The sequence below is a fragment of the Limulus polyphemus genome, unplaced genomic scaffold, assembly GCF_000517525.1.
Source record: "Limulus polyphemus unplaced genomic scaffold, Limulus_polyphemus-2.1.2 Scaffold1388, whole genome shotgun sequence".
NCBI classification, from domain to species: Eukaryota; Metazoa; Arthropoda; class Merostomata; order Xiphosura; family Limulidae; genus Limulus; species Limulus polyphemus.
This window is the reverse complement of record NW_013666998.1, coordinates 134,364-157,125: the sequence shown is the minus strand read 5'-3', so window position 1 is coordinate 157,125 and position 22,762 is coordinate 134,364. Positions and strand designations below refer to the sequence as shown.

Below are 22,762 nucleotides of genomic sequence, written 5' to 3'. Positions count from 1 at the left end.
ATTTTCTTTAAAATTCTTATCAATGCTATAAGTGTAGCTACCAGTTTGGCCACCAATTTTGATTTCATTCCTTTAAGTCGCGCACTCAATCCTTTTTTGGACGCACCTTTTTTTTTCACACCTAAGGTGTTTTTGATTAGATTCCAATTAAACTGAACAGCTTGCAAAAATTTAATATTGTTTTAAAGGTACCTGTGACAGTACTACTATTAACATGACTATTTCATTTTAGTTCAATGTTACTGTGTGCTCTGCATTGGACTGCTGGTCTGGGACTGATATAAAATTATAGGATATGACATATTTTCCAGCACATACATGTTTATGTAGTAATGTTTCTGTAGTAAACAGATCAACTTCAAGTCAACTAACACTATAAAGTGTGATGAATGTTAGTAAAAGATAAATATGTTTATATACTTTTGTGGTTGAATGCTAATAAATATTTTTGATGTGTAGTGTGTTGTCAATCTGTCTTCGAATATTTCTAGCAATTCATAGCCGCATATATTCCTGCTATACATGAAGTACTTTCTCATTATGATGGTCATTCTAAATATCTTTGGAAGATCAGGACTAATTGTAGTATATACAACAGAAATTAACATCTTAACCCCCAAAACGTATATCTATACAGAAAGCACAATGATTTTGTCTACCTTGGATATTTCAGAACTCCCCATGATACCCTTATGAAATAAAGAGAATGATTCTCCTGGCATAAAAATGTTTATGGGACCCGCCTCGGTGACTCCAGTGTTATATTTCTGATATAGGTTTAGTAACACTGATTTGTGCCTCCAGTGTTATACACAAGTTTACAACTAATAAACTGGAGCTGTACCTTGTAAATTAGTGTACCAGTGTAGGTCTATTAAAATGTTATCGCACCGGGTTAGAGTTAGTAAGATTGAGCTTTGTCTTCAATATTATTCTACCAGTTTAGACCTAGTAAGATTGTATAGTGCTTTCATTGTTATCCTACCAGGTTAGAGTTAGTAAGGTTGAGCTGTGCCTTCAGTGTTATCCCACCAGGTTAGAGTCAGTAAGGTTGAGCCGTGTCTTCAGTATTATCCCACCAGGTTAGAGTTAGTAAGATTGAACTTTGTCTTCAATATTATTCTACCAGTTTAGACCTAGTAAGATTGTATAGTGTTTTCATTGTTATCCTACCAGGTTAGAGTTAGTAAGGTTGAGCCGTGTCTTCAGTATTATCCTAACAGGTTAAGATGTATGTTTAGTATTATTTTACCAGGTTAGGGTTAGTACGGTTGAGATGTATGTTTAGTATTATTCTGCAAAGTTAGGGTTAGTAAGGTTGAGCCGTGTCTTCAGTATTATCCCACCAGGTTAGAGTTAGTAAGATTGAGCTTTGTTTTCATTATTATTCTACCAGTTTAGACCTAGTAAGATTGTATAGTGCTTTCATTGTTATCCTACCAGGTTAGAGTTAGTAAGATTGAGCTGTGCCTTCAGTGTTATCCCACCAGGTTAGAGTCAGTAAGGTTGAGCCCTGTCTTCAGTGTTATTCTACCAGGTTAGAGTTTGTAAGGTTGAGATGTGCCTTCAATGTTCTCCTACCAGGTTAAAGTTAGTAAGGTTGAGCCGTGCCTCCAGTATTATCGTATCAGGTTAGAGTTAGTCAAGTTGAGATGTGCCTTGACTGACATGTTACATTGAACAAATAGCTCTTTTGGAGCAGCGTTGACTAACGTGTTACACTGAACAAACAGCTCTCTTGCAGTAGCCTTGACTAACATGTTACACTGAACAAACAGCTCTGTTGCAGCAACCTTGACTTGCATGTTATAATGAACAAATAGCTCTCTTACAGCAGCCTTGACTTGCATGTTATAATGAACAAACAGCTCTGTTGCAGCAACCTTGGCTAACATGCTACACTGAACAAACAGCTCTCTTGCAGCAGCCGTATAAGGAACCTTGTCTGTCCAGATCAGATGTATTCTCTTCGACAGAAAGGCAGGTACAGAGACTGATGATATTTTTCTAAAAGAAAACTAAGCTAATATAGCATCTTTGTAGCATTCATTAAGTACAATCTGTGTTATACGGGGAGCACAAATATATGGTAAGATACTGGTAAATGGTCAATATCGACAACAGCTGACTAATGGCATTGTTGTTGAGTGGGTTCTTTATCACTTAAATTATTAGTTTACATTAGTTTCTTTTGGTTCTAGTGGATGTCACTAGGTTGGTGAAAAATAATTCCAAGGTAGGAACTTTATAAGTCTTTTAAATAACTTAGCTAATAATCTTCTACTATCCAAGACGCGACATATCAAGATAAGTTCTTTCAATAACTTATACACCGTGACTGATCTTCTAATATACCAAACGTGACTTAACAAGATAAGTTCCTCCAATAACTTATAGAGCGTGACTGACAATCTTCTATTATACCAGGGATAGATTTGTTAAGTGAGGTGTAAACCATGACTGATAATTAACTTATGGTTATTACAACTAAAGAAAACGTGCAATTTAATTGAAAAATCAACAAAATATCTGATATAGCTATTTTGGCATTCATAAACATTGAGCGTTTCTTTAAAAATGGCAAAACACGTTAAAGTAATAAATATGATTGATTTTATACAACAATCACGAGAGGGCGGTAGTTAATATTCCAGTAATGCAATATTTGACGATAGAGGAGAAAGCACGCCTAGGAACAGACGACAGTGTGTAAACTTTTCAGATTTGTTGTCTGCAGTGCACGTTCCTCCAGAAACAGCATAGCAACTAATCCTGAAGAAACAGCATAGCAATTAAATTTCAGCAGATTTATTTGCATACGTCACTTCGTCTCAAACCCCTATATGCAGAATTTACGGTTGCAACTTGTTATCCTACTATAGACGTGTGTAAAAATGCTGCCATTACCAAAAAGTGACGACTAAATCTCATTACTGAGTCAGAGAAAAGTAGTTGGCTGTGGGTGCTGTTGATTAGCTTCCTTTCCGCCTTTATCAGTTCAAAATTATGGATGACAATGCACGATAGTACTTTGTGTAGCTTTGCGCGAAAATTCTGAAGCAAAAAACAACACTGCAATTTACCCAGTGACAACGCTAGAAACCGGTTTTCGATACCTGTGGTGGGCAGAGCAAAGATAGCCCATTGTATAGCTTTGTGCTTAATTACAAATAAGCAAGTTAACCCAAATATTCTAGCATTCCCATTTTTTTCTTAAAAATGATCAAATAAAACTATTTCTTGCAGCATATCGTATAAATAGGTTTAATTATTGCTATGGAAAAAAAATGAGTTTATTTAATAAGAGAAGATAAACTTGTAAAAAAACACCGACAACTTCAGATAATAAAGATGGTAAAAATCATGTTTTTTCTTCAATATCTGTGAAAGAAAAACTTTTTTTTTCAAATTCTACAAAACATTACGGTTCTTTTAACCCATATCTAATCATATATTTTAAACTGCTGTAATCCTCTGTGTTTTGACGTATTTGCAATTACTGTAATCTTCAATCATGTTTCACATGGTAGGTCAGCGATAAGTTTACGAACTTACAATGCTAAAATCGGGGTAGTTGATTCCCCGCGGTGGACAGAGCGCAGATAGCTTGTTGTATAGCTTTGCGCTGAAAACATTTAACAGATAAATTCATGGTTTATTATAGATTATTTCGTTATTTCTTGAGATATATTTTAATTACTGTATTTCTTTTATTGACAATTCGTAAACTCATTCATAAACGTAGTCTTATTTTATAGTTACTATTTCTCAGGCTTTTTGTAATATTTTATAAATGCGGTACAGATAAGTGAAAAATTCGAAAATATTCACACAAAGCTAATTTTGAATTGATAGACTATAGATAGAAAGCAGATAGTCAACATCACCTACTGTCAACTCTTGTCTCACCGAGTAGTGGGATTTGACCGTCACCCTTATCACGCACACATAGCCTGAAAATGCTGAGCGCGATTTGTGTGTGTTGGTAATTAACGGGACGTGAAAGATGGACCAACAGATCCGTAGTCTAACTCGCTAATCACTGGGCCATACTCTGCCCAAAATCCAAAGAAGTAAGATAATTAATTGTAGATTATTTCAGAAAAAAATATCTAAAGTAGTATTAAAATGTACTAAAACCACAATGGCTATCTGTTTTTCTATTTAGCACAAAGCTATTCGAGAGCTATCTGTGCTAGCCATCCCTAATCTAACAATGATAGACTACAGGGAACACCATCCACCGCCACCTCTTAAGTTACCAACGAATAGTGGGACTGACCGTTATGTTATAACAGCCTCACGGCTGAAACAGCGAGCATTTTCGGTGACAAGGATTCAAGCCTGCCACCCGCAGATTGCAAGTCGATCGCCCTAATCTCCAGGCAATGTTAGGCATAAAAATACACTTGAGGGTAGTAATTGCGTTACATTTGAAACAGTGAGAAAAGAACAATACTAGTAAAATATGTGAAAAATAAATTAGCACTGCAGTAATATTTCACAACAGCAATAGAGTATAATAATTATGATTAATGATACTAAAGTAATAGAGTATACAGTAATTATAAAATATGCAAAAACATAGAACAACAAAGTAATCACCAGAATATCTGAAACTGGCGTAAGAACTGCAGGATCTTAGTAAACTTAGAGGAATGAGTGGATTTTAAAGTATTTTAAAGTTCGTACACTTGTATGATCTTATAAAGTCTATAATGATTATACGCTGCATTAACATGTTAAAAAAAACAATAAGTAAAAATTACTATAAAAATACACTTATCACAAAATATGTCAAATACGTACAAATTTAGAGTGACACAAAACACATCAAAAAATAGTGAAGTTGAAATGTTTGTAAATATACTAAAATGTAGAGGCATCCAATACTTTTAACATTTGTCAGAGTAATGATAAAAAATTTAAATTTAAAAATAAACAGCAAGAAGTACAGCAATAACAATGCATATCAACATATAAAACAGGGAACAATTAGAGAAAATATATAATTATTTTAAATAATACAAGAAATCTGGTAGAGTAAGTTCCAATTTACGTTCTCCAAATAACCGTAATTAGTCATATCCATGTTTCATCATCTTGGTATGTGACTGTTGGATACAAAACTTGCAAATATTGTTACATTAAAAAATACGTTACCTAACTGAAGGATACATTAATTATACCAGATCCATTTCGGCTCTCACCACGTTCACACGTATTGGATAGCATGCGTCTTTATTTGAGACCATTCTGAGCACCAACATTAACAGCATATTGGTCAGTGAGGAAGAAGGGTGCATTACAACATTATTGGAAAATGGGAATATTAATCTAGGTTTCGTTCTTCTTATAATAATAACAGTTATTTTCCTTACCATCTTAAGTTTTATTACTCTGTTCAAGAATGTATATGTGACTATTATGAGGACTGAAATGCCGGCTTGATTGAGCATTCATAGCTACTTGACTATTATGAAGACTGAAATGCCGGCTTGATTGAGCATTCATAGCTACTTGACTATTATGAGGACTGAAATGCCGGCTTGATTGAGCATTCATAGCTATTTCTAGGTCATGAGACCCACTTAAGTTCTAGTTTAATTTCATATGTGAGGTTTGTGAATATAAGTTAAACCTGATAACCCGTGTACAGCCTATATATACCTCTGTTACTAGGGTACATTATAATTATTCATTCGTTATTAAGTTTACCCTATACAGTTTCATTTGTTTCACTTTTATCTGCGACGCCTTTTGTTTTTGACTCGAATCGCTGATATTCCAGTTACGCCCTCTTTCTTCAGATGTTAAAATTAACATAACAATCGCGTCACTTTTTTAGCTACATATTTCAATTATGTTATAGAGTAATTTTGAGTGACCAAGTTCACCCACTTTAGCGTTAGCATAATCATTTAGTCAATATCAAAAACAGGTGTGACACGGGCTTACAACTTCTGATGTTAGAAAGATATTTTCATTAATGAGATTAAGATGGTGTGTTGATATCTGAACTGAAAACATATTCCATCTGAGGGATATGTATATTAGTTGTAAAGAATAGCACACGTTCCTTATCTAGAAATTTGTATCTCATTACAAGTTATAAAGGAACCCCAGTTGCTATCATTTACTTAATTCTACGCTTTCCTCTTAAACTTGATGCTCTCAAACCCCCCGGGGAATTGAACATTTAGGGAATCTTATTAGAAATAGTACGTGATGTAGATTATTTACAGTAATCCTATCAAAGGTATATACCTTCATAGTGCTTGAAACTTCGCAGGTATACTGAGCAATAACAAATGTCAATGGATTAGTTAGATATATTGTCAGACATAATCATATTCATCATACTTCATTAACTTGCCTATTTACAACGACATAACTTGTAATGAACGTCAAAGAAAACATTAAAAATAGGGAGTTGCCAAAAACACGGAGTTTAACGGCATGAAAACCGTAAATTTGTATTACCTCAGCTAATCTTTATTTCATATTATGCTATCCAGGTGTACTTGATTAGGTACATTTTAATTAAACCCCCTCAAAGCTCCCAAAATGATTTTACATTTTAAGTCATTTTATCAGTTTAGTTTCCAAATAAAACTTACGGTTGCTGCCTATGTCATGGACTGTAAGGAAAACTGCTTTGCTGTCCATTTTCTCTATGTCTCCCTAGAAAGAAAGAATACAAGAAGAACAATAATAAGATTTCTAAATCCTTCAGTCCTCAGTTTGTAGTTTCACCCAGCTATATAAACTGCATAAAGGAAGAAAGAAAAAAAAACACTCTCAGTTGTTATCCAGAAGATTTGTCAGTTTTACAAGTTAAGATTGTTCTGAATATCTACAAAACAAAAGTTCTATGTAGTTGCTACAGCTGAGCACTTTAATTGTTTAGTTGTTCTTCTATATGATCAACTGATGCACACCGTATAAAACATACATAAGTACAGCTACGGCTAGGTTGTGGTTTGAAACTTTATATTGATAAGTGATGGAAATGACTAAAAATATCGATTTCAGTCGAGTATTCGTTTTAAACGCCCCCCACTGGCACAGCGGTATGTCTGTGGATTTATAACGCTATAATCCGGGTTTCGATACCCGTGGTGGGCAGAGCACAGATAGGCTATTGTGTTGCTTTTTGCTTAACTTCAAACAAACAAGCAATCGTTTTAAATAGTCACCTGTGGCTAAGCAGTAAGTCTAAAGGGTTATAACGCTAACAACCGTGTTTCAATACCAATGGTGGACACAGCACAGATAGACCATTGTATAGCTTTGTGATTAACAAACAAACAAGTACTTGTTTACAAAATTAGGGAGAGCAGCGCATTATGAGGTTCTGTTTTTTTGTTTTTTTATGAACGTCTACGAACAAGATAGGAATTTGTATTCAGTTTTCATCCAGACAACAAATATCCAACAACATTTTCAGGACAGATTATACAGCTCTTTATTTTAGAATCAGAAAAAAATATTTCAATAGGAAACACAATTCAATTTTTTTCATGTTCGATTCTCTAACGATTATACAATATTAAGCATGGTTTTTGTAGTATGCAGCGTGTTCTAAACTCTCCAGATTCAAATATTAATGTACTAAAAACAGTAGGAGAGGCAATTAATTTTTCATTGTGAACAATGGTCTCTAAAAATTTAAGCTTAATCTAGTTGTTATAGGTTGTCATCCAAGGCTTTCAGTCCCAACGGGATGGCGGTAAATCCTCGTAGTTATATTTATCTCAAATCCACGAACTAGTCTTTTGGAAGAATTTCAGAAACTCACAAACATTGGGTAAAACACGCATTTTTGGTAGTGGTAAATATTCTAATTTAATTCGAAATCTAATTCAAAAAATTTTCCATTTACAATTATGAATATTAATTATACGAATTCATTTTAGAAGTTTATCTCGAAAACCTGTTGATAGTCATACAACATAAACAACAATGATGTCCAGATTATTAGGGTGCTACTTAGGCTTAGACAACAAGAACAACTATGATGTCTAGATTATTAGGGTGCTACTTAGGCATTGAGTTTCAGCTCTGCCACAGTTCAATATTGCTACAATCAATAAAAAATGCTGAACTAGCATAAGACTTATTTAATACTTCTACCAGTGTATCTTGAGTTCCGTTTGGTTCAATTATTGAAGTAACAAATAGTAAAGTGTTTTATAATCCATAGAAACAATTCTTTAACGCCTAATAAAACAACAAAAAACGTGTTTAATCACTTCACATGAATCACATAATAAATTAGACGTAATCTGAAATGAAGAAGCACAAACAGATTTCTAAATACTAGATTGCCGTGAATTTATCCAGGAATTTGTTTTGAAGTATGAAAGTAGAAATAAGAAGGCTGTTCACATATACCAATAGATTCAAATTATAAGTACCTATATTCATTAAGAGTTTATTCACAATTTACTCCATTTTTACAAGTTTATCAGATGGACTTTAGGAGAAGAAAAGGCTAGAAACTCATGTGCATTTAAAAAAATGTCCAAATTACCGCCTTTCCGTCAATAAAAAGCGTGCAAAATTATTAACCAGCAATACGTTCGACGAATTTGGCGGACTTAAACACCAGTGCCCTGTTTATAATGGTAAATGTCCAATAACATATCTTTAAAAACAAAACTTCGCTATTTTATCTGTGCGTTTTCAGAGAGGGTTGGGAGGACAGAAAAAAAGCGTAAAATGTTTTCGCTTGTGAAAATTGCGAATATTTCTGAATTTTTAAACTAAATTTCTGACAAAATTCTTACTTTTCATGCGAAATACAATAGATTTAGTTTTATTATAAGGTCTGTTAGGCTCTTGTTGGCGCAGCTATATTAAGACAAACCTTCTTCTAGAAGACATCATGCAAGCTGATTTACTAAACCGATACAATGGAAATTATGTGTGACTTTCTATATGAATGCGCTTCAGAAGTTCTTAAACTTCTCCAGCAAAGAGTAACATTTCCTTCTCATGAAAAATCTCAACTACAGCTCAAGATTGGCTTATTTGTATATGATCAAATAGGAGGAGTAACCACAGCTCAAGTCTGGTTTCTTTCTGTATGATCAAATATGAGGGGTAACTACAGCTCAATACTGGTTTCTTTCTGTATGATAAAATAGGAGGAGTAACTACAGCTCTAGACTGGTTTCTTTCTGTACGATCAAATATGAGGGGTAACTACAGCTCAATACTGGTTTCTTTCTGTATGATAAAATAGGAGGAGTAACTACAGCTCTAGACTGGTTTCTTTCTGTACGATCAAATATGAGGGGTAACTACAGCTCAATACTGGTTTCTTTCTCTACGCTAAAATAAGAGGAGTAACTACAGCATGACTGTTTTATTTCTCTACGATAAAATAGAAGGTGTAATATAACTCAAGACTGGTTTCTTTCTCTGCGATAAAATAGGAGGAGTAACTACAGCATGACTGGTTTATTTCTCTACGATAGGCCCGGCATGGCCAGGTGGTTAGTGCGCTTGACTCGTAATCTGCACGTCGCGGGTTCGAGTCCCCGTCACACCAAACATGCTCGCCCTTTCAGCCGTGGGGGCGTTATAATGTGACGGTCAATCCCACTATTCGTTGGTAAAAGAGTTTCCAAGAGTTGGCTGTGGGTGGTGATGACTAGCTGCCTTCCCTCTAGTCTTACACTGCTAAATTAGGGACGGCTAGCGCAGATAGCCCTCGTGTAGCTTTGTGCGAAATTCAAATAAACAAACCAAACAATTCTCTACGATAAAATAGGAGTAACTACAGCACGACTGGTTTATTTCTCTATGATAAAATAGGAGGTGTAATATAACTCAAGACTGGTTTCTTTCTGTACGATAAAATAGGAGGTGTAATATAACTCAAGACTGGTTTCTTTCTCTACGATAAAATAGGAGGTGTAATATAACTCAAGACTGGTTTCTTTCTCTACGATAAAATAGGAGGAGTGACTATAGCTCAAGACTGGTTTCTTTCTCTACGATAAAATAGGGGGTGTAGTATAACTCAAGACCGGTTTCTTTCTCTACGATAAAATAGGAGGTGTAATATAACGCAAGACCGGTTTCTTTCTTTACAATAAAATAGGAGGAGTAACTATAGCTCAAGACTGGTTTCTTTCTTGGCTAATCTCTTTCTTTATTTCCTTGAAAAACATTAGTTGGGGGACTATTCAATATCTTTTCAGCTTTTGTCCTATCAGAGGGATTGCGATCGTTAAAGATTCTGAACATGTGTCTTACTTTCTGGATTATCCCCAGAGAAAACACAATAGTGTTAGTTTTATAGTATAACACCAGCAAGCCCATAGCTTTTCTAGACACCTTAGTCCATGATAAGAACTGTAAGTAAATATGAAAGTACAGTGTGTCATATACATCGTTTTTAGTTTGATAGTTTATGCTGGTACACCTTGACATATTTGAGTAAGATCTTGATACGCCATGTATACGAAATGACAAGCACACAGTTGTTTACCTCAGAAACTCAGTGAAAAATCATTTCTGGTATGAATCGTTTTCTTACTTATATGACACATAATCATTATATATTACTACCTCAATAAGCATCATTTTATAATACAACTAAAACGTACAATTATTAAACAGCTTATATCAATAATATTATTTAAAATATTGAATTGTTGAAGTTCATTTTACTGAGTTTACCCTTGTGTGCCTTTAAGATTCATTTTTAAACATGGACATAGTTCACAGTATGTCTTAGGTAGAAGAACTGAATAGTGATACTCAAAACTTCTAACGTTCTTTATCAGTTTACAAGTCTTTACTGTTGTTTCCAACCCTTCAGTGGCTCAGCGGTAAGTCTGCAGACTTACAACACTAACAACACACACAAGATATCGCGGGTGTTGGTATCCATGGTGGGCACAGCACAGATAGTCCACTGTGTAGCTTTGTGCTTAACTACAAACAAACAAATTTCCACCCCAAAGAGGCTCCGGATATAAATAAGAGAACATGCATATTTCAAGACGGCAGCCAAGTCAAATGTGTTAAACAAAACTACTAAGGTTAATGTGACGTAATCGTTTATGCAACATATTTAAAATATTAACTAATGTAATGATGGCGCAGTCTCCGTATACATGAGATTCTGCTTATAAAGAGACTGAGGCCACAACTCACTCCATATAAAAAAGTTACTTATAAACAGACTGAAGCCACAACTCACTCCATATAAAAAAGTTACTTATAAACAGACTGAAGCCACAATTCACTCGGTATAAAAAGTCACATATAAACAGACTGAGGCCACAATTCATTCCGCATAAAAGTCACTTATAAACAGACTAAGGAAACAACTCACTTCGTATACAAGAGAGTCTGCTTATCAACAGTCTGAGGCCACAATTAACTCCAGATAAAAAAGTTAATTATAAACATAATGAGGCCACAACTCGCTCCACATAAAAAGTTACTTATAAACAGACTGAAGCCACAATTCACTACATATAAAAAGTCACTTGTCGTCACACTGAGACCACAACCCAATTAAGTTCACTCAACTGTGAGTTCAATGCTTAAAGTATGAAAATAGTTTGTCGTCGTTTTTTTCTTTTTCTGAACGAAGAAAGAACAAAATGTTTAGGAGTGTAGAACAGAATGCATTTAATGCACAGAAGCCAGCAGATATTTGTATCTGCTGTATTGTTGTTGTCCCGTTACTACATTTACACTACATGTATAATTCCATTGCCCTGCTAAATCTACGATGTGACTTTAATTACTGCAGTGAATATGATTATAAATAAAACATTCTAACTTCGTAATACATTCTTCAACTACTTCATATTATTTTTCAAGTTACAAAGTACTAATAATACCATTTGTACGAAAACTTGAAAGTACACAACATTTTATTGCACCACAACTCGAGAATTAAAATGGTCGTTAGTAGTCAGTTTCATCTTAATTAACTTTCACAACTAGGATTCGTGATCGAATGATGAAACTCTCATGAGCAATACGCATCCAGCTTTATGAAAAGTGCACAGTATGCGATACTAGACTTTATAATAGTTAGACTTCTTCGAATAACTATATGTAATTACTCCTTTGCTTAGATAATCTTTTAAAATGGTCGTGGCTTAGTAATTAACGTTTCGGGTTACAAATAAAAAGATTCAAGGTTCGAGCCGCGATATGCAGCACTTTAATCTGTGAGGGCGATATATAAATTACAGTTACTCACTCCATTCGGTCAAGAGTAGCCACAAAGACTGCAGACGCTTTTGACCTTTGGTCAGTAGTTCTAAATTACAGTGGATATTTCTGAGCCTTGGGGTCTCTACCCTGCCCGTTTAGTTCACGTGTAGCATAAAGAGTGAAATACCCAACTACTTTTCACGTAAAATATGTCTATAGTAGACTTACGTTCTCACAAACAGATTTTGTTAACATATTTTAGCTAAATAACACCCGAAGTTTGGGGAAAATATTATTTTTTATTTGCAACAAACTTAGTGCTTTGCCAAAATATTATGTGTTTATAAATATGCAGTATTGAAGATTTATAATTATATATATACATATATACTAAAGTACAGAAAATAAAACATAATTGTATTTTATGTGTTAATCTATTCCAGGGTATATAAGTTTAAATTGATATTACATATAAATGAGGTAATTATAGAACTATGCAAACTACAATAGGACGGCTCCTCCAAAACTGTCTAATGGTTTTATGTGTAATAACAGAATGAAGACGACTATTATTATATCTGAAGTAAAATATCTGACAATTCTAAATCAGCTTTTACTACCTAGATATTTGTTTTTTGCTGAAGAGGTCATCCTGAGTTTAGTCATATATAAAGAGCGTCAGAACGCTTAGTCCAAATACAGTTTCCAGATAAAATATTCAAATTCTGGCAATTATTCACATATCCTTATACATTTTAGGCAATACCAGTGGTTGTAGATTCCGTTGTCCTCGCCACGAATACACAATAATGATCGAATAATTAATCTCTTAATCAACATACAAAGCATAATTATAGAAATGTTTGAACTTCAGCGACTTCAGAGAGGTTAAAGAAAAGAAGAAGGAAAAGGTATAAAGTAACCAGAGCATTAGAAAACATTGTCTTGGTGTTTGGTAGAAATTCTATGTACTTGACTGTTATCTTATAACGAGTTCAGTGGGGTTGGGGGAGCTCAAGAAGTTGCAACGTCATCAGTTTAGATTAAGTATGAGAATTAGTAATGTTTGAACCCACTTCAAACGGATATATTTCATTTCTTATTTCTTCAACTACTATGCTAAAACACTGGAAAATATTCCTCGTTTTCGTTTTCTTTTCACAGGATTCGTACATTCTCTAAACCTAGAAACGAGTACGCTCTATGCATAAACTAAGTCAAGTAAAGCATGTTAAACATGTTGAGTGCTTAATGCCTTGTGTTTTAAAATGTACCAAAGTTCACCAAAATGAAACGTGCAGCGTGCAAACCTGGATGTATTCTGACAGTGCTGATATGATAGGTGTTGTGATTCTGAAACATTCGTTTGTGTTGTTTACTTGTTTGTAGTTAAGCACAAAGCTACACGGTGGTCTATGTGTGCTGTGCCCACCACGTGTATCGAAACTTGGTTTTTAGCGTTTTAAGTTCGCAGACTTGCCAATGAGCCACTTGGGAGGGGGGGGGGAGGCTTTAAAAATATTAAGGAAATATAACCAGTGAGTTAATACCGGTTGTTGGTTACAGCGTGTTATATACTTCTCTGTCTATCATCTTTGATATCCATCTACTTCAGCTTTCATTCTCTTTACCACCAATATATTTCTTCCTCAATTCATCCTCTTCATTACACATCTACTTAATCGTCCATTCAATTCACTTCATATCTATTTCTCCGTAAATTTAGTTTATTGTCCACCTACTTCTCTATCCATCCACTTATCCGCCCGTTCCTTTCACTATCCATCCACTTCTCTACCAGTTCTATTCGCTATCCATCCACTTCTCTGCCCGTTCCCTTCTCCATCCATCCATTTCTCTTCCCGTTCCCTTCTCCATCCATCCACTTCTCCTCCCGTTCCCTTCACTATTCATCCACTTCTCTACCCGTTCCATTCGCTATCTATCCACTTCTCCTCCCGTTCCCTTCACTATTCATCCACTTCTCTACCCGTTCCATTCGCTATCCATCCACTTCTCCTCCCGTTCCTTTCACTATTCATCCACTTCTCTGCCCGTTCCCTTCACTATTCATCCACTTCTCTGCCCGTTCCATTCGCTATCCATCCACTTCTCCTCCCGTTCCCTTCACTATTCATCCACTTCTCTACCCGTTCCCTTCGCCATCCATCCACTTCTCCTCCCGTTCCCTTCACTATTCATCCACTTCTCTACCGTTCCATTCGCTATCCATCCACTTCTCCTCCCGTTCCCTTCACTATTCATCCACTTCTCTGCCCATTCCCTTCTCCATTCGTCCACTTCTCCGCCTGTTCCCTCCACTATATATATGTATATATTTCTACGCCCTTCCTGTTCACTGTACATAAATTTGTGTGATATTTCAAAGATAAACCTAACACACAGTTATCTGATATCTCACTAACCGGCGCTTCATGGATCTAATATTCGGAAGGACGGATATAAATAGTTGTTATAGGTTGAATGAAACAGACAATACACGGTGTAAAGATGAAAAAATAAATAAATAAACAAACACTTTACTAACTGAAGAACGTAAACACATAAATGACCCATAGGCGAAATGGAAGTTGCATTACAATAAAATATTATATCTGTTTTAATGAAAAGAGCAACTAAAGACAAACAAAAGATGAAGGAAAAATGGAAGTAAAGAAAATGAATCACACAAGATCAGCATGAAAACGTAGAAATGACTTATACAGAGAGTCGTGGTTCTTTCAGAATCAAAAACCAATCTGTCTGACAACGCCAAAAGTGCGTTTACAGTTCGCCTTCTCTCTGTAGTTGATCAATCAGAAAATTGGATAACAAGAATCAGGAAAGACCTTTCCTCCATAAGACAGTTGCAGAACAGTCGGACATGCGCAACTTAAAGTAGGACACAATACCATTTTCTACGAGACAGTAGAAAGTTTCAATGACCAGACCCTATTACAGACAGTAGCACCTCGGGATAGATTTAACACATGGCCGTGATCGGATATAGTATATTCTAAATTCTAACAACTCTAGAAAAAGTGTAAGATTTTGTAGGTATGGAATATTTACTATGAGAAGGTAAGACAGGTGGTACTTGCATACCAAATCTGCTCTTTTCGCAATCATGGTTCAGTACGTGGATCTGAAAAAGCATAAAATTACCATCGAATGAGATTTTTTTTTTAATATGGAGACAATCTCACTGGTCTAAGTTATGAGACAACTACTGATAAATCACATGTTAAAGCTTCTAGAGTTTCACTGATATTAAGAAAAAATTATAAATTTTATAATGTATATTCATATTCCAGTAGACGAGCGAAGAATTCACGATATCATCCGCTGAGCAGATTATCAAAGAACACATCTATATGCAAATGACTACGTGTGCTTGAGCAGTAATTGCATAAACCTTCTCTAATTTAAACGGGTGCAGGAAATAGGTTTAAAAAATTCAACATCTCACAGTTAACTCAATATGTTTTCAGCACTTTTAAGAAGATTCATACAAGTAATTTCTTCATCATAAGTTCTTAGTGTGTGGCAAAGAACGTGAAATATGGCATAGTTTTGTATTACAGTCAACTGCTTATCTGTATTTACTAAATCTACGGCTAAATTGGATAAGCTTGTTGATTTGAATTACTGAGCGACATCTACCCACTTTACAGATCAGACAAATTTTCGTCATCCAAATCATCAGTGTTCAGTACATTTACTTGTACGTATATACGGGGGTGTAGTGCTGCCGGAGAGTACCGGATCACCGCTCCGGCATCTGAACTTGGAACTGAGTCCATACATTCCAAAAATTAAAAATATGTATGTAAAAAAAGTTATTCAATTTACACCTAAAATTATGTGTGATTCATAACCATAGGTCGCTTTTTTAGCTATTTGTGTTGGCAGTATAAGAGGTATATAAGGCATTATAAAAATCAAGGTTATTAATATTATAGTACAGTTAGAAAGATTTTAAAACTTGTTTCAATGTTAATGATTTGTATCTGGTACATAGTTGTTGTTTTGTTAGCCTTGCTTATTAACAGTTGCGTGTTTTCTCTTGCTACTAAATGTGTATCCAATTTGACTTTAATATTAGTAAGAAGTCTCAAATAATTAGTATTGAATATATTTTCTTTATTTAAAATGGATTCAAAGAATTGAAGTTGGCCTTTCAGATCTTTACCCTTATGGCGATGTCACACGTCTGATAAATTTTGGCATGGCTCCGGCACTATAAAATTTAACACTACACCACTGTATCTATATTTTGTTCTTTGGGTATGTTACCAATTTCTTTAACAAAGAATTTTACAGAGACGTTTTGTTGGCTAAATGTCATAAAAAAAAAGATGACCAACAAATTATCTGAAATTTATCGACTTTTGTTATCACTAAATTGAGTTTTTTATTTAGTTGCATGCATTATTCTTTTTTCAAATTTAGAATTTAATTTAGTGTATCTTTGCATTGGTATTGTATTGTATTAGTTACGTCACGTGCTGAGAAAACACCAGTAAAATGTATTATTGTATAATAGTCACTGTGATCAACGTAGACACCCCTAAGAGTGAATCATTTATATCACTAGCATATTAATTAAATTGTGTGAAATTTATTTCTGTGGCTAAGTTGGGAAATTGTATTTGCATTGTATTCACATGTTATAAAAAAATGTCTGTGCGTGTAAGGTCATATGTATATTGATTCATCTTTGATTAAAAACATAATTCAAATTTGTTTTATAACTTTAGCGCAAAAGCTATCTGCGTATAGCCGTCCCTAATTTTGAACTGATTATATAGAGGTAAGACAGCTAGTCAACAGCAACCATCGCCAGCTCTTGGTCTACTATAGTCCAACCAAATAGTTGGATTTTACCGCCACTTTTATAGCGTACATACGAACCCCAAAATGGAAAGAGCATTTTCTATATCAACGGGACACGAACTACGACCCCTCGGATTTACAGTACAGGAATGCTAACAATTGGCCACAGCCGGCTTTTACAAAATATGTTCCCTATTTTACTAGACTTGTACGTTCAAGCTGTGTTTCCCACAACTGCAGTTTATTGACACAAACCATTACGGCTTTAATTACAGTTGTTTTAATGTGCTTAAAGGTTATGTATACGTTGACTGTCATAATATTCAATAAGAAATGTTTTGTTGAACTAAATAAATTATCTTTCATTTTAACCGCTTAGGTCAATATCTGAGTTTCTTTAAATATTTAATGCAGTTTGTTTATTTCAATCGGTAAAAACCATCAGACACTATTGTTTAAAAATACAAATTCTTACACTTCTTTTCAAATATTCTGAACAAAATACGAGCAGCATTTCAGTACCAAAGAAATAAAGTAAAGTATTTTCCGTCTGGCTGGCTACAACACAAGAACACAGACGCCATTTTCTAGAAACTCGTAACAGCAGCCTCTTTCTGTACCCCCCAGTGGCACAGCGGTATGTCTGCGGACTTACAACGCTAGAAACCTGGTTTCGATACCTGTGGTGGGCAGAGCATAGACAACCCATTGTGTAGCTTTGTACTTAATTTCAAACAAACATATTGTTTCATGCACAAGCGGAATTCTTGAAATTAAAGTAATCAAAAATGGCATTATTTTCACTATATAGAAAAATGTGTTAAATATCTATTACTATTTAGTGAATGTGCTGTATACCAAAGTTTTTGTTCCAGACTGTTATGCGATTTATCCAAACTGTCTGGCTTATAAGAGGTTGTAAAGTAAAAAGAAGAAAAAAAAAGTTGAAGATGTGAAGTCAAGAATGGAGAACCATGTAACTATAACAACAAAGAGCGAAAAAACAATTTTTTTTCTATACGTTTTCCCATGGAAACTATGTTAATTCTAACTTCCATTTCCGCAGTTTGTGTATGTGAGCAGTTTTATAAAACTGTATATTTTTGTTTCTCTTTCCACAGCAAAAGCAAGCCGCAAAAACAAGAAGCTGAAAATACCGTCTTTTATATCAGCATCCAAGGTTACCAGTTTCTTGCGTATCTTCAGAACCACAAGCCCGACGCAGAAAATGCCAAAGTTCAGTGGACTAGATCGATGGCTTCTCGAGAGATGGACGTTGCGTGAAGTAAGGTAGCTACACAGTGTGTTTATCACTGTACCACAGGTTATCTTCCCTGCGTTATAATAAAAGATGGCTTAAACTTCTTGTTTGCAGTTCGTGACGGCGGATAGCGTAAATATGTAAAGCAATACTTACTTATAATACTAGAGCAGCCAATTTCTTTTCAAATACATTAATCTATGTTTTGAATTCCAACTGGTCTAATAGCGTTGTCCACATGTTTATGGCCCCCCAGTAGCAAAGCGGGATATCTGCGGACTTGCAACGCTAGAATCCGGGTTTCGATACCCGTGGTGGGCAGAGCACAGATAGCCCATTGTGTAGCTTTGTGCTTAATTACAAACAAATAAGCAAACCACATGTTTATGTAAATGTTTCTATTTTATTTTAAACTTAACTCAGCTTTCATGTTTGAAACTTGTTATAAGAAAAATTTGTTTTCATTGAAGTGACAGCGAGCAGTAAAGACATATCAAATTAACGTTTTGTTTCGTTGTTGTTGTTATTATTATTATTGTTATTCTTGCAGTGTTGGACTATCGAAGACATGAATTTTTATAGTCATAGTTCATTCAGTCCTGCACCCCAGTGGCTCAGCGGTATGTCTGAGAACTTACAACGCTAGAAACCGGGTTTCGATATCCGTGGTGGGCAGAGCACAGATAGCCCGTTATGTATCTTTGTGCTTAACTTCAAACAAACACTAGTACTAGTAAAATAAAATATTTATACATGCATATTTGCACGATAATTTTGAGCTGCTAACCAGAGGGAAGGCAGCTACTCAGTAGCATCTTACCACCCACAATTCCCTCTAAGGGGATTGACTGCCATTTTTATAATGCATTAGTTGCTTAAAGTGCGGAAAATATTTTGTGATATTGCAGTTACAAAATCTAGAGCTCTACCACAGGGTCGCGCTCCTCAGCACCATAGGAAGGAGACATATGCTTGTTCTCGTATACACATAAATAATAAATGGTTCAGATAGATAAATCCAAACATGTTAAGGAAATGTTGTTTCATTTCATTCTCCTTCTGTTCCAAAATCTAGAGCTCTACCACAGGGTCGCGCTCCTCTGCCCATAGGAAGGAGACTTATATGCTTATTCTCGTATACACATAAGTATAAATGGTTCAGATAGATAAATCCAAACAAGTTAAGAAGATGTTATTGCATTTCATTATCCATCTTGTAGACGTAAAAATTAGCATAAATTCAGAAATATTCTGTGTACGATAACCAGTGGTACAAAATTCAAGGAATTTTCATTACCAGATATTTGCAAAATACAGACAGCATCTGATTTAAACTCAACTTTAGCACTTGTAAGAGATTATGTGGCAACTCGAAATTATCTTCGTATTCTTTAGACTGTATTCATCATGCTCGAAAGACCTATCAACATTTATCTATTTTTCTTATATGTTACCATGTCAATTCTGCAGGTCCTTGAAAAAGGTATCATAATCTTTTGCTAATAAATTTTTCTTTAGTAACCGGAAAATGATACTAACTTAAAATTGAATTTTAACTTGGGAAGCAAAAAACCGGAAATTACAAATAATTCCCTAGAGAGAAGGATGAACTGAGTAATTAACGTAAAAAAAAAACAACAACAACAAAAAGAGATAAAATGTTTTACCTAATTAAGCAAGGATGTAACTAGAAGTTTATTATATCTTTAATATAATGATATATTTTCAAAAACAAAAAGTAATTAAATTGTTTTTGACGTGTTACCCAAGAAACAAGATAGTTTTACTCCGAAAACAAAGTATCTTATGTTCTATCCAAGTAGCATGTTATTTTATGTTCTAACCAGGAAGCAAGTTATTTGTGTTTTACCCAGGAAACAAGGTGTTTTGTATTTCATGCAGTTGACAAGTTTTAAAGTGTTTTTTACCCCCATACAGAAAGGCCCTAATTCTTATATCTATGTTCTAAACCTTTAATTTCAGTGTTTTGTCAGCTTTCTATAATAGTGTTATTTTTGAAACGTTTCTTTTTGCAATTAAAAAAAAAGCGTATAGTTATTAATCGGCCAATTGAATTCCTAACGTTAAATTACCTAATTAGCAGTGATCCGAAGCGGTATGTAAATTAGCAATACTTACAAACACTCGAAACGATGTGTTATTTAACAGTAACCACACAGTTATCCGAAGCGATATGTACATTAGCTGTAATTACTACCAATCGAAACGATGTGTATAAGTCAACAGTAATCTGAAGCGATAGGTAAAACAGCAGTAGTTACAGTTATCCGAAACGATATGTAAATAAGCAGTGAGCACAAATATTCGTATCAATACGTAACCAGTTACTAAACACACGAATCTGCATGTTCATGTACGAACTATCATTAGCACATTCTTCTTACAGATTTAATTTTGAGAAGAAAAAAAAGTTCAAGTAAACGAAATGACTAGATTAAAGTATAACTTTACTTGTTAATCAAGAATCACACCAAAAGCACATTCTATTAGAAGTAATAAATGCATGATAATCATTAGAGAATGTTTCATGTTTGCGGAAATTTATTTCACTCCATAGGGCAGAATACTAACACCCGGATGTTCTCATCTAAAGTGTCTTTGAGAGTAGAGATGATTAAGCTTAACTATATAATCTGTATCTGTCTAACACAAGTGAAGTATTTACTTGCTACGTTAGCAACACATTATTTCACTCTTCACCGTGCCCAACCACATGTCAAACAAACTCACACATATATAATCAAATGTTTTTTTTTTGCCTTACGACACATTTCATTTTAAGCCTCTTAGCGCACTTGTCATTAGCAAACTGCAGAGTTTGAGTGAAAGGTAGTTTTTTAACTAAACACTGTCTCGAAAAAGAAGTCTATTCTTATATAACCGTGCATCAGAAGAATCGCGGTGCCCGTATTGATTATTTTAGGCTCGTTTCGCTCTGCTTGAACACGTAGAGCTCTAGCTTCACGTAACAGAAAACGAATTCCGGCTTCCAAGAAACGTTATAGTTTCAAGTTCTGGTAAATAAGATGAAACGCTTGTTTCCTGAACATTACACTCAGCTCATTACGTCTGATTCTCCTTTATTCAAATGTGTTGGCGCAAATTATTTCAGGAATTGAGACTGTACTTTAGACATTAATTTTTTGAATAACAACATTGTAACCTAGATTTCAAAAGGGTATTTCACAAAAACATACAAACGGTACTAAAATTATCGCCCTCCATGACTTATCCTTTTTGTCTTAGGTGAAGAAGACCCAAATGGGCTATCAGTGTTACAAAATGAGACCTTTACGTGTATTGATTGACCAGTGATTGATAGTTAAAGGGCATCAAACAAAATATTTGTTTTTTTAAGATTGTCTATGTGTTACCACACATAAGGCGCTACTTTTGTAACACCCTGTACAATATAAACCCATTCATACAAGATTTTCGGTGTCTTTTCACACGTGGATCGTTTTACATCACTTGAGTCGTGCATGAGGCAATTCAATTTCATTGGGATTGAGTACATTGTTAACAGAACTCGAAAGCAAAAACTATACACGTGAATTAATACTATTATTTATTTACTGCTGCGTAAACATTAAATCAATACACTTTCTCAATTTTTTTTATTCCACACACAGAAGTTATTCCAATTTCAAGTCTTTCACATTGGAATAACTAGGGGATGAAGAGAATTCTGTTCTTGACAGTTTTGTAACATTTATCCTAGTTACATATCGCGACCCAAATTAGGGGGAAATAATAAATGTCTCAGCTGTCGAACACTGCCAAACAATAAGGCATTATACAGTTCAACTTGAATGGCACCTTATGTGATACATTGACTATACGGCTAGATTAATGACCCAAAGTTCAGAAATAACCATCTCTAATTTATAACTGCTGCCCAGAGAGAGACCAACCAGTCAGCAACACCTGCTGTCTACATAGCTACTCTGAATTCACTGTCTCAGTTATAACGCTTCCATAATGGCATTTCGCGGCTCAAACCTAGGACCTTCCACTGTATAAAGGTATAAAAGAAATGTATTTGTACGGAAGCAGCTGTAAAGATGCAGCTTTGATAAAAAGTTATTGTCTCTTTGTAGTTTACATATATCTGGTCAAAGACAATTGTCTCTTCGTAGTTTACACATGTCTAGTCAGGGACAATTGTGTCTTCGTAGTTTACACATGTCTAGTCAGGGACAATTGTCTCTTTGTAGTTTACACATGTCTGGTCAGGGACAATTGTCTCTTTGTAGTTTACACATGTCTAAAGACAATTGTCTCTTCGTAGTTTACACATGTCTGGTCAAAGACAATTGTGTCTTCGTAGTTTACACATGTCTAAAGGACAATTGTCTTTGACCAGATATATGTAAACTACAAAGAGACAATTGTCTTTGACCAGACATGTGTAAACTACGAAGAGACAATTGTTCTTTGTAGTTTACA

General features: G+C 34.8%; 1 protein-coding gene across 1 annotated transcript in view; it reads right to left on the bottom strand.

The window, feature by feature from the left end:
- The window catches only part of LOC106463375 (uncharacterized protein ZK1073.1-like), a 128,825-nt gene that overhangs the window by 56,820 nt on the left and 49,243 nt on the right, over nt 1-22,762 (bottom strand). The window contains exon 3 of the mRNA XM_013923397.2: nt 6,621-6,684. Within this exon, the coding sequence (XP_013778851.1) occupies nt 6,621-6,684 (64 nt within the window). The remainder of the gene's footprint in view (nt 1-6,620; nt 6,685-22,762) is intronic.